This window comes from Leptopilina heterotoma, unplaced genomic scaffold, assembly GCF_015476425.1.
Source record: "Leptopilina heterotoma isolate Lh14 unplaced genomic scaffold, ASM1547642v1 Lhet_217, whole genome shotgun sequence".
NCBI lineage: Eukaryota > Metazoa > Arthropoda > Insecta > Hymenoptera > Figitidae > Leptopilina > Leptopilina heterotoma.
In genome coordinates, this window is record NW_025110934.1 from 657,414 (window position 1) to 670,686 (window position 13,273).

The 13,273-nt window shown below is 20.9% G+C and overlaps 1 protein-coding gene and 1 long non-coding RNA gene across 2 annotated transcripts; one reads left to right on the forward strand and one right to left on the reverse strand.

Moving 5' to 3' along the window:
- Positions 1 to 9,028: 9,028 nt before the first annotated feature.
- LOC122501840 (protein dopey homolog PFC0245c-like) lies at positions 9,029 to 12,916 on the reverse strand. The gene is made up of 2 exons (XM_043611604.1): positions 9,291 to 12,916; positions 9,029 to 9,206 (listed from the first exon to the last, which is right to left on the reverse strand). The coding sequence occupies exon 1, from the start codon at positions 11,658 to 11,660 to the stop codon at positions 9,492 to 9,494; it is 2,169 nt and encodes a 722-aa protein (XP_043467539.1). The 5' UTR covers positions 11,661 to 12,916; the 3' UTR covers positions 9,029 to 9,206; positions 9,291 to 9,491.
- On the forward strand, positions 12,776 to 13,028 carry LOC122501841. Its single transcript, XR_006301589.1, has 2 exons — positions 12,776 to 12,826; positions 12,911 to 13,028. It is a non-coding gene; the product is annotated as an uncharacterized LOC122501841 (long non-coding RNA).
- Positions 13,029 to 13,273: the final 245 nt, after the last annotated feature.

Genomic DNA, 13,273 nt, shown 5'->3' on the forward strand with positions numbered 1-13,273 from the left:
TTTCTTAAGTAAATAATTCATTTCATGTAGGGTTTTGTCTTTTCAATCTGATAATTACAGTTTCACTTTAGAGCTACTTGAATGTTAGGAAAATTCTCAAATTATTATAAATTAAGAATTCAAAAATAGTAATTTTAGAATTTAAGAATTATTTATGATGAATAATAATTTTAAATTGAATTGTACGAATTAGTCTCAAGTTGATTTTTTGTAAATTAAAAATTAAGGACTAACTAAAAAAAATTGAAATCTTATTAGCTTTCAATTTTTTTTTTGTTATTGTCTTTAATTTTCAATTAATTCAAAAGAGCAAAATATAAAAATATGTAAAATTTTCTGTAAAATACAAATAGCTCTAAAATGAAACTATCCCAATAAAAAGTGAATAAAACCGAAAGACCAGGTTTATATATAAAATTTGAAAAAACATTTCCCTAATTCATGGTTTAGATAAATATTTGTATATTAAAGGAAAGGTTACAAATATTTTTACATGTGTATATATACATGTATATATATTATACATATATTTTAATAAAAAAAAATACAAAAGATTTTTAAATTTTGAGTAAGCTAAATACCAAATGCTTTGTAAAATAATTGTAGCCTCTCTTTTAAAATAATTGAAAATGAGATTGTGAGTTTAGAAGTAAATTTGATATTTCATTATCTTATTTCTTTTTTCGTTTTTCTAAGATATAAACGAAAAAATGACTCGCTTACGTTTGAAGACTGTCGATAAATGGGAAGCAATGTCGAACTGTAATTTTAGACTGGAGAAAACTATTATTAATACTTTTTACACTTATAAATAATAAATAATAATATAATTCGATTATCGAAAGTTTAATATTTTATGAACTTTTTTTAAAAATCTGAATAACAGTTTCAATATTCGAAAATATTTATTGTTTTGTCGACAGTCGTTTTCTGTAATATAGTTTTTATCATAAGTCTATAAAATTTATGTATTAAAACATTTGAATAATTGAGAAGTAAGCGAACAAAAAATTGAGAAATTTTAATATAACTTTTTTCATTTACTTCTCAATTTAGTATGAATGTTAACTGGTTAACATAATTTTGATCTGAGAATGAATGCAGGTTTTTTTTGTGTAGAAAATGAATTTTGAGGGCAAAAAAATGTTTTACTTTGTTGACCAGTCGAAGCATTCCTTTTAATTTATCTTTAATTTTCAGTCACTTTATTTACAATGGGAAAAATCATTTGCAAATGCATTGTTATTATTATTAATGGAGAATTAATTAAATTATTTTCTAAGTGTGAAGTTGAAAATATCGCTCAAAACTTGAAATATTATGCCCGCAATTTTTCCCATGTTAAAAATAATAAAGTAGTTATAATAATAAAATTTTCTCGCAAATATTTCTTTAGTTTTGTAGATAACATGTTTAGTGATGAATATTTTCAAGAAAATGCGTGCGGTATTAAGTATTTTATAAGATAAAAAATAGAGGATCCTAAATTAATGAAATGTTTTAAATATTTAAATTCGAGAACTTTGAATTTATCGAGAGACAGTTTTTGAAGAGATATTATTTTGAATTCTGCTTAATTAAAAAAAAATTATTTAAAACGAATTATTAAAATTGTTGAAAATGAGTATTAAATATAGGAGAAAAGACGCAGTTCTGTCTCTTTGGAGGAATTTAAAAACTGAAAATATAGTTTAAGGCGAGAGTTATGTATGTTCGTGAAATCTATGATAAAATAGATTGCAGAATATTTTCTTTTTTTAAATGTTGCTTGTAATTATCAGATGTTATGTAAATACTAGATAGAAATGATCGCGAATTTCATTTATAGTTAACATGAAAAGTTCAAAATATAAATCCGGTGAATAAGCAGTTATGTAAAAGTAAATTACATTGTCTATCAATTTGTTTAAAATAAGGAATATTACAGCAGAATTTCAATTACTTTCAAAAAATTTCCTCAATTCAATGATTTTTAATATCTAAACTATTTTAATAAAATTTTCCAAAAGAATTCAATAATTTTTTTAAAAAATGTAATAAGATTTTACGCAAACCTCTAATTATTTTTATAAAATAATAAAAATTTCACAGGAATTCAATTATTTAAATTTTTTTTATAAATTTCTTCACAATCATTCAATTATTTTCAAAAAAAAAATTTTTTTACAGGGATTTAATAATTTTTGTAAATAATAAAATTCTTTTTAGAAATTCAATTATTTTCCTAAATAAAAAAACTCATTGCAGAATTTCAATTATTTACAAATTTTTTAAATTCGTCAAAAGAATTCAATTATTTAAAAATTTATTGATAAAATTCTTTATGAGAATTCAATTTTAAGAAACATGCAATTGTAATTATTTTCAAAAATTTTAATAAAATTCTTAGTAGAAATTTAATTAATATAAAAAATTTGTCAAAATTTAATTCTTTACAATGTCTACTATTTCAATAAAATTTAACAAAAGAATTAAATTATTTGAAAAGAAATTTTAATAAAATTCGTCTCAAGAATTGAATTATTTTCAAAAGTAATAAAATTCTTCAAAGAAATTCAATTATGTTAAAAAATTTACAAAAATTCTCTTCAAAATTTCAATTATCTTTGTTAAAAATTAAAATTTTTCTCCGAAATCCAATTATTTTTCAAAATTTTAATAAAATTCTTGGCAGAATTTCAATTATTTTTAATACAATTTTCATCAAATTTCTTAAAAAATGAAATTATTCTTAAAAATTTTATTAAAATTCGTCAAAAGAATTCAATTATTTAAAAATTTATTGATAAAATTCTTTATGAGAATTGAATTTTAAGAAACATGCAATTATAATTATTTTCAAAAATTTTAGTAAAATTTTTGGCAAAATTTCAATTATTTTCGTAAATAATAAAACTCATTGCAGAATTTCAATTATTTTTAATACAATTTTAATAAAATTCCTCGAAAAATGTAATTATTCTTAAAGATTTTATTAAAATTCGTTGAAATGTTTCAATTATTGAATTATTTTTTAATTATCTAAAAATTTGTTGATAACATTTTTTGTGAGAATTCAATTTTAAGAAATAATTTGTTATTCTATAAATTATGTATTTTTCATTTAAATAATTGAATTCTCATAGACTTTTCTAATAAAAATTGATTTAAAAATGAATTTCAGTTAAAATTTTAGATAATAATTGAATATTAAAAGCATCAGAGCGTGAATTTTTAGAAATAATAAAAAATTCACAGGAATTCAATTATTTTCAAATTAATATTCAATTATTTTCATAAATATTAACATTTTTTGCAGGGATTCAATTATTTTCATAAATACATAATAAAACTCATCGCAGACTTTGAATTATTATTTTTAATTTAATTTTCATGGAAATCCTCGAAAAATGTAATTATTCTTAAAAATTTTACTAAAATCCAGCAAAGAAATTCAATTATTTTAAAAACCTTTGCTACAATTTATTTATTACAATTTAAGTATTATTTTCAATACATTTTTAATTAAATTTCTTCAATGAATTAAATTATTTTCAAAAATTTTTATGAAATTCGTTGGAACAATTGAATTATTTTAAAAATAATTTTAATAAAATTCTTCATAGAAATTTAATTAATATAAAAAATTTGTCAAAATTCAATTATTTTCAATGTCTACTATTTCAATAAAACTTCACAAAAAAAGTCAATTATTTAAAAAGAAATTTTAATAAAATTCGTCTCAAAAATTCAATTATAATCAAAAGTAATATAATTCTTCGCAAAAATCCAATTATATTAAAAAATTTACAAAAATTCTCGTCAAAATTTCAATTATCTTTATAAATAATAAAATTTTTCTCCGAATTTCAATTATTTTCAATAATTTGAATAGAATTCTTGGCAGAATTTCAATTATTTTTAATACAATTTTCATTGAATTTCCCGAAAAATAAAATTATTCTTAAAAATTTTATTAAAATTTGTCAAGAGAATTTAATTATTTAAAAATTTGTTGATAAAATTCTTTATGAAAATTCAATTTTAAGAAACATTTAATTATTTAATAAAATATTTATTTTTGTAGTTAAATAATTGAATGCTCGTAAAATTTTCTAATAAATATTGATTTAAAAATGAATTTCAGTTAAAATTATAGATTATAATTGAATATTGAAAGCGTGGATTTTTTTAGAAATAATTGAATTTTCAAAAGGTTTCAAATTAAAATCTTTGAAAATTTCAACTTTTCATACTTTTATTTAAGAATTCTGTGGAATTAATTTTTTTCAAAAAATTAATTGAAATTTTTAAAAAAAAATTATTTTAAGTTTGTAATTTCTAATATATATTTAATTGAAGAATATCAGGTTAATTGAAATTACGGAAAATTAAATTGTAAACAAAAGAATTTAAAAATTCTGAAAGAACTGTTTCAAAAATTATTATTAAAAAAGATTGATTTAAAGAAGATAGAATCTTAAGTTAAAAATTCTAGAAATAAATAATCGAAATGATGAAAATAATTTTTGAAGATGTTACAGTAACAAAGTAGCAATTTTTAATTATTATAAATTAAATTTGAAATTTTCGAAAATTTTAATTTCTACGAAAAAAATAATAATGATTAAATATTTATTTAAAAATGAAGTTATTGTCTTATTGTCTTACTAATGAATTGACAATTGTTTCGTACTCGAAAAATTCTGGGAAAATTCAAAGTTATTGATATTTTCGAATAATTTTCATTTTTAAAGCCTGGAAAAATTCTGTTTTTTACCTGGAAAACCTAGAAAAGTCAGGGAATTTGAAAAGTGAAAAAGCGTGGCAACCCTGTAATAAATTCCATAGTGGAAAATAGTTTTTATAAATATTTTTTGAATAATAGTATTGATTATTTGTTAAAACGTGAAAGAGCTTGATGCTGATTGTCTTTGTTATCTTTTACTAGTAAATTGAAGATCATTATTTTCATTTAAAGTCAACAATGAAAATTTCCAAAAGTACTCAAAATTTCTTTATAAAACAGTGAAAGTTTTGTAAGTAATTGAAAATATAAAATTAGAAAATAATGGAAGAGAAATGAAGTGCAATATGAATGTTTTTAAATACGAATATTTATTTACACTACTGCTGGAAATTGTGTGTCCCCAAGGACAATGTTTACATCGGAAGCAATTAAAAACTATACTTTTATTTAAATGGACCCACTCTCACTTTTTATTTAATTTTCGAATGCCCATCCAAATTATTAAAATTCTTTTCTTCGATTTTTGACACTAAAAGCTACTTTTTTCTATGTTTGAGAATTTACAATAGGTACTTTAAATTCGCTAATAGTTGAAAATAAACAAATTATTCTCAAAAATTTAAATAAAATTCTTAAAAAACGATTCAACAAAATTGTAATTCAATTTTTTTCAAATAATAAAATTCTTCTCAGGAATTCAATTAATTTTTAAAAATTTTAATAAAATTTGTTTATTAGAATTTAATTATTTTCAAAAATTTTAATAAAATTCTTCACAACAATTCAATTATTTTCAAAAATTTTGATAAAGCTCTTTATAAGAATTCAGTTTTAAGAAATATTCAATTATTCGTTAAATAATTTATTTTTGTATTTAAATAATTGAATTCTCGTAGAATTTTCTATTAAAAATTAATTAAAAATTTTAACAAAAATATGATTTTGGAATAAATACATTTGAAATTTTTAGAAACAGTTAAATTTCAAAAAGGCTTTACATTGAATTTCAACACTATTTGAGTGAATTTCTTGAATAATATTTCTCGTTTTTATTATAAATAAATTATTATTATTATAAAAACAATAGAGAGAATTTAGCACTTTGGTAAAACTTGCTAAAATGAATATAAAACAATATTTTTTACGTTTCGACAGCACGACTGTCCTCTTCAGAAACGAAAATTTATTACATATAATTATGTAAGTACAATATAATAATTCACAAGTTATCTGGCTTTCAATTATTTATTTTTAATTATTATTATAATTTTATATTATTTCAATAAAATTTATTTCGAATATTTGGAAAATTTTTCAATTAATCTCTTTCGGGAATTTAATTATCTTGATGAAATTTTAATTAAATTTTTCAGAAACGTCAGTTCTTCAGAACTTGGAAATTAAATTCTTCAATGTCTTAGTAATTTTCTTAAATGATTCTAAATACTTTTGTTCCTATTGTTATTTATTTTTGCACGAGAATTAATTAATCATTTTTATTTTTTTATCATTTTTATTAATCATTTTTAAAAAAATAATTTCAAATCTTACGAAATTTAATTATTTCTAAAAATTACAACTGTAATTCTTCCAAAATTAAATTATTTTCTAAAACTTTTAACTGGATTTCTTGTTTAAATATATTTTTATGAATTTTGAAAAAGTTTTTTTTAGAAATAAATATTTTTTTAAAAAAGAAAAGCTTATGTAATTAATAAATTGCGTTTATCTCGAAAATTTGAACTGGTAAATTGGGACCTATTATATGAACGTTTCATTGCGAACATAAATATTTATAATAATTAAGTAAAACTATTTTTTGTAAGTTGTCCCCCAAAGAGACATACAAATTGATATAAGCAATTTTGCTATAGTTTTTATTTTGGAAAAAATTTGCCAAAATATATATTAGAAAATAAAAACTTCAAATAATATAAAAACAATTCAATTAAACTTTAAAAAAAAATTAATTTCAAAATTCAATTATTTCTAAAAATTCAAGCTATTCAATTATTATCTAAAATTTTAATTGAAATTAATTTTTAAATCAATTTTTATTAAAAAATGCTACCATAGAATTCAATTTTTTAAATACAAAAGTAAATAATTTATATTGAATAATTGAATGTTTCCTAAAATCCAATTCTCATAAAGAATTTTATCAACAAATTTTTAAATAATTCAATTCTTTCGTCGAATTTTGATAAAATTTTTAATAATAATTACATTTTTCGAGAAATTCGATTAAAATTGTATTAAAAATAATTGAAATTCTGCGAAAAGTTTAATTATTTTTGTGAAAATAATTGAATTCCTAAGAAGAATTTTTTTATTTACGAAAGTAATTGAATTCCTGTGAAATTTTTATTATTTATGAAAATAATTGAAAGATTGCGAAGAAAATAAAAAATTTGTAAACAATTGAATTATTGTTAAATTTTTATTATTTTATGGAAATAATTGAATTTCTGTGAAATTTTTATTATTTTTTGAAAAAAATTAAATGTTTGCGTAAAATTTTTTTAAATAATTGAATTCTTTTGGAAAATTTTATTAAAATAGTAGATATTAAGAATCATTGAATTGAGGAAAATTTTTGAAAATAATTGACTTTTGAAGAAAAATTTTATTAAAATTTTTGAAAATAATTGACTTTCGAAGGAAAATGGTATTATTTCAAAAGATAATTTAAATTTTTAATGAAGATAACAATCACTTCGAGTCTTAAAAATTATAACCGGTTCTCCGATCGAAACTCTCATTTATTAGAAGGAAGAAACTTATTTTCTTGTACCAAGTAATTATTAGCATTGAACAGACAGGGTGGCCACCAAAACTCGTGAATGAAATTCACGTCTATTTCCCGGTTTTATCAAGGTTTCTAGGAAATTTTAAAGGTTTTTTTGTTGGTTCAAATTTTACTATAGTAATACTTAAAAAATTCAACTACTTCCACATTTATTATTATTTTTTATTGCCGAATTTTTTATAGGCTTTTCTTACGATTCTGAACAATCAATCGTATAGATTTTAAAAAATTCAGGGTTGCCACAAATATTTAATTTTATTTTTCCCTGACTTTTCCCTGATTTCCAGACAAAATTTTCACTTTTTCCCTGACCATAAAGAATATTCTGATTCACTCTAGAAATGATTAAAAACATTCTATTCCATTAACTTACGAATTTCTTAAATTTTAAAATTATTCGCAAACATCAATAACTAAATTTTTAAATAAGTATTTAATTATTATTTTTCCATAGGAATTCAAATTCTTCAAAACATTCAAATTCAAACATGTTTAAAATTCAACAACTTATAAAAATTTTAATTTCCATAAAATTTTTCAAAAAAAAATAAATTATTTACAAAAATTATAATAAAATTCGTTGCAAGAATTCAATTATTTTCATAAATAATAAAATTCTTCACATTTTTTCAATTATTTTTAATACAATTTCAAATACATTTCTCGAAGAATAAAATTATCTTCAAAAATTTTTTGCAAGAATTAAATTAGGTACATTTCACAAATAATGGAATTTTTCGCTGAATTTCAAAAATTTTCAAAATTTACATTTTTAATACAAGTTTTCAAAAGAATATAATTATTTAAATAAAATGTAATAAAATTCCTTGCATAAATTTAATTATTTTTACAAGTAATAAAATTTTCCACATGAATTCAATTATTTAAAAAAAATTGATAAAATTCTTTGTAAGAATTTCATTATTTTCATAAATTATAAAAATTTTCTGAGGATTTCAATTATTTATAATACAATTTAAAGTAAATTCCTAGAAAAATGGAATTATTCTCTTAATTTTTTTGTAAGAATTTAATTACATTTCATGAATATAATTAAATTCTTCATCGAAATTCAAACATTTTCACAATCTACTTTTTTTAATAAAAGTTCTGAAAAGAATTCAATTATTTAAAAAAATGTAATAAAATTCTTCACAGGATTTCAATTATTTTTAATACAATTTTAAGTAAATTCTTCGAAAAATGTCACTATTTTCAAAAATTTTGTTAAAATTCTTCGAAAGAATTCAATTATGTATTTTTAAAAATTCATGCTATAATGCATTTAATATTCAATTATTATTATCTAAAACTATAACTAATATTCATTTTCAAATCAATTTTTATTGGAAAATTCTACAAGAATTCAATTATTTAAATACAAAAATAAATAATTTATTGAATAAAATGAATGTTTTTCAAAACTAAATTATCATAAAGAATTTTATCAACAAATTTGATTTTTTTCGAGAAATTTTAATAAAATTTTCAAGAATAATTAAATTTTTCGAGGAATTCAATTAAAATTGTATTAAAAATAATTGAAATTCTATGATGAATTTTATTATTAGTAAGAATTTGATGTAATCGATCACACTGAGTCAAGGAAGTTAAAAATTAAAAAACTCTCTTTTTACGTTTCGACAGCGCTGCCGTCCTCATCAGAAACTACAATTTATTAAAAAAGTTAAAAATTATTACAAAATTTTGTACATTATTAATTAATTTAAATCTATAGTAATAGAAAATTACCAGAAAAAAGAATATATTTACGCGTTCACATTATTGAAATAACGTCCTACACGCTATAAGCGAAATGTGACACTGAGCAAACAAAATATTAAGAAGTAGACATATACAAGAAAAGAATCGACGATGAAGGGTCAACGACATTTCAGTAAACAGAGAAATTAGGTAATAAGAGAAATGTCAGAGCATCAAAATATGACAAGATTACGAGTATTTATTTTCATTGAGAAAGTGTGTATAATAATTATTAAGATTTTGTATGTCATCCCTTTTATTAATCGGGTTAATTTGTAAATTAATATAAATCATTTCTGATATTAAACGTTTTTTGTAATTATCCTCTCTGTCAAGAATTGCAAAATTAACAAAATCAAATCTGTGTTTTAAAGAATCACAATGATGTGCAACTATATTATCTTTAGAATTTTTATGTTCATTAATTCGGACGCCAACCATTCTTTTTGACTGTCCAACATATGAGGCAGAGCAATCATGACAATTAATCTTATAAACAGTATTAGTATTTTCAGTTTTTTTATTTTTGTCTTTATATTTAACGATAAGATTGTGACTCATATTAATATTACTAATAGGAATAGTTAAAATGTTGTAATTCTTTAATAAGAATGAAACATTCTCAAAAAGATTAGGAACATAAGGTAAAAAGACCTTGGGTAACATATTGTATATTGTCCTATTATTATTATAATTATTCCCATTAGAGTCATTGTGTTTATTTAAATTAATGAAGGAAATACGTTTTTTAGTATATTTACGGATAAATTCTATTGGATAATTATTATTCAATAGTAACTGTTCAACAAATTGAATGTTTTTTGAATGAAATTGCTTATCTGACAACTTAACAGCTCTGTCAATAAGATTGTATACAATAGCAACTTTTTGTGAAAATGGATGTTTTGATTTGTAATTGATAGTTCGTCCAGAAAATGTAGGTTTTAAGAACCAGTCAGTAATGAGCTTTTTATTGTCAATAATAATAAGAACATCTAAAAAGTTTATACTATTGTTATTTAACATTTCAAATGTAAATTGTAATCTTTCATCATAGCCGTTAAATTTATCAACAATTTCATTAATTTTGTCAGCTGGTATGCAAGTGATTATATCGTCAACGTATCTATAAAAAAACAATGGTTTAAAAGAAAGTTTAGAAAGACAAATAGTCTCAAGGTCCTCCATGACAATGTCCGCGAACAATCCAGAAATGGAAGAGCCCATAGGAGTGCCATAGATTTGTTGATAGTACTTATCATTAAACTTGAAAAAATTATTATCAAATAGAAATTGACAAGCATTAAGTAAATCATCCAAAGGAATATTTAGATTCCTAGAAATAGTTATATAACGTTTTATAATAGAATCACGAACATGCTCAGAACCAACATTTGTGAACAGAGAAGAAACGTCAAGACTAATAAGCGTATGATCAGTAGGAATGGTAAATTGTGTAATTTTCTTAATGAAATCACTACTATTTTGTATATATGATTTTGGTTTATTTATGGATTTATCCAGTAAATCAAATAAATGTTTAGATAAAAAATAAGTTGGAGAATTAACTGTAGAGACTACAGGTCTGAGAGGAACATTTATTTTGTGAATTTTTGGTAAACCATAAAGTTTTGCTATATTTGTGTTAGTTTGTGTAAGTTCAAGGTCATAATATTTTCTATTAAGAAAACCACTATTATTCCAATATTTTAAAATTTTATAAGTGTCAGTTTTTAATTTATTCAGAGGGTTTCTTTTAATTATTTTATAAGTTTTAGTATCATTAAGTAAATTGTTTTCAATTTTATTAATATATTCAACTTTGTCCATTGCTACTGTGACATTTCCCTTATCAGCTATTGTAAAAAAGATTTCACTATGATTTTTGACAAACAATTTAGCGTTATTTAGTTGTTTTGAATAAATAAGATCATTTACATTAATGTGTTTTGAGTTGCTTTTTACATGGCTTCGAAGATTCGTAATTAATTTGTTTCTTATGTCATTAGATAATTCATTATTTAAATTATAATTATTAATAAAAGTTTCAACAGATTTTATATAATTGATAGAGGTATTCAACTGTTTTTTATCGTCGAATTTAAAATTATTGCCCAATGAGATAACATTAGCAACATTATCAGGAACTACAGAGTTTGAAAGGTTTAAAAACCAATTAGATTGAGAATTCATTGGGTTGTTAATATTTAAATTACTGTTGCTAATTAGATAGTTGAACTTCTTTTCAGAATGTTTTTTTGTGTTATTAATGAATTGTTCATGTTGATTTTCATGGATGTCAAAAATAGATTTACAATTATCAGGAGGAAAATTATTATTGATGACAGTCTTTAACATATCAATTTTTTTGTTTAAATAATCGATATGAATGCACTTATCTTCAATAAGGATGTTAAGTAGTTTTTGTTTAATATGATTTTGATAAATTTAACGGCTATGATGAAAGATTACAATTTACATTTGAAATGTTAAATAACAATAGTATAAACTTTTTAGATGTTCTTATTATTATTGACAATAAAAAGCTCATTACTGACTGGTTCTTAAAACCTACATTTTCTGGACGAACTATCAATTACAAATCAAAACATCCATTTTCACAAAAAGTTGCTATTGTATACAATCTTATTGACAGAGCTGTTAAGTTGTCAGATAAGCAATTTCATTCAAAAAACATTCAATTTGTTGAACAGTTACTATTGAATAATAATTATCCAATAGAATTTATCCGTAAATATACTAAAAAACGTATTTCCTTCATTAATTTAAATAAACACAATGACTCTAATGGGAATAATTATAATAATAATAGGACAATATACAATATGTTACCCAAGGTCTTTTTACCTTATGTTCCTAATCTTTTTGAGAATGTTTCATTCTTATTAAAGAATTACAACATTTTAACTATTCCTATTAGTAATATTAATATGAGTCACAATCTTATCGTTAAATATAAAGACAAAAATAAAAAAACTGAAAATACTAATACTGTTTATAAGATTAATTGTCATGATTGCTCTGCCTCATATGTTGGACAGTCAAAAAGAATGGTTGGCGTCCGAATTAATGAACATAAAAATTCTAAAGATAATATAGTTGCACATCATTGTGATTCTTTAAAACACAGATTTGATTTTGTTAATTTTGCAATTCTTGACAGAGAGGATAATTACAAAAAACGTTTAATATCAGAAATGATTTATATTAATTTACAAATTAACCCGATTAATAAAAGGGATGACATACAAAATCTTAATAATTATTATACACACTTTCTCAATGAAAATAAATACTCGTAATCTTGTCATATTTTGATGCTCTGACATTTCTCTTATTACCTAATTTCTCTGTTTACTGAAATGTCGTTGACCCTTCATCGTCGATTCTTTTCTTGTATATGTCTACTTCTTAATATTTTGTTTGCTCAGTGTCACATTTCGCTTATAGCGTGTAGGACGTTATTTCAATAATGTGAACGCGTAAATATATTCTTTTTTCTGGTAATTTTCTATTACTATAGATTTAAATTAATTAATAATGTACAAAATTTTGTAATAATTTTTAACTTTTTTAATAAATTGTAGTTTCTGATGAGGACGGCAGCGCTGTCGAAACGTAAAAAGAGAGTTTTTTAATTTTTAACTTCCTTGACTCAGTGTGATCGATTACATCAAATTCTTACTATTTAATACGACTGAGTGATAGAATAAATCCATTATTCTGAATTTTATTATTCATGAAAAGAATTGAATTTTTGTAAAAAATGTTATTATTTATAAAAATAATTGAATTATTGCAAAGTTTGCTTAGAATTTTAGCAAAATTTTTTTTTTAAATAACTGAATTCTTTTGAAAATTTTTATTAAAACTGTAGATATTGAAAATCATTGAATTGAGAAAAATTTTTTGAAAATAATTGAAATTTTGCAAAGAATTTTATTAAAACT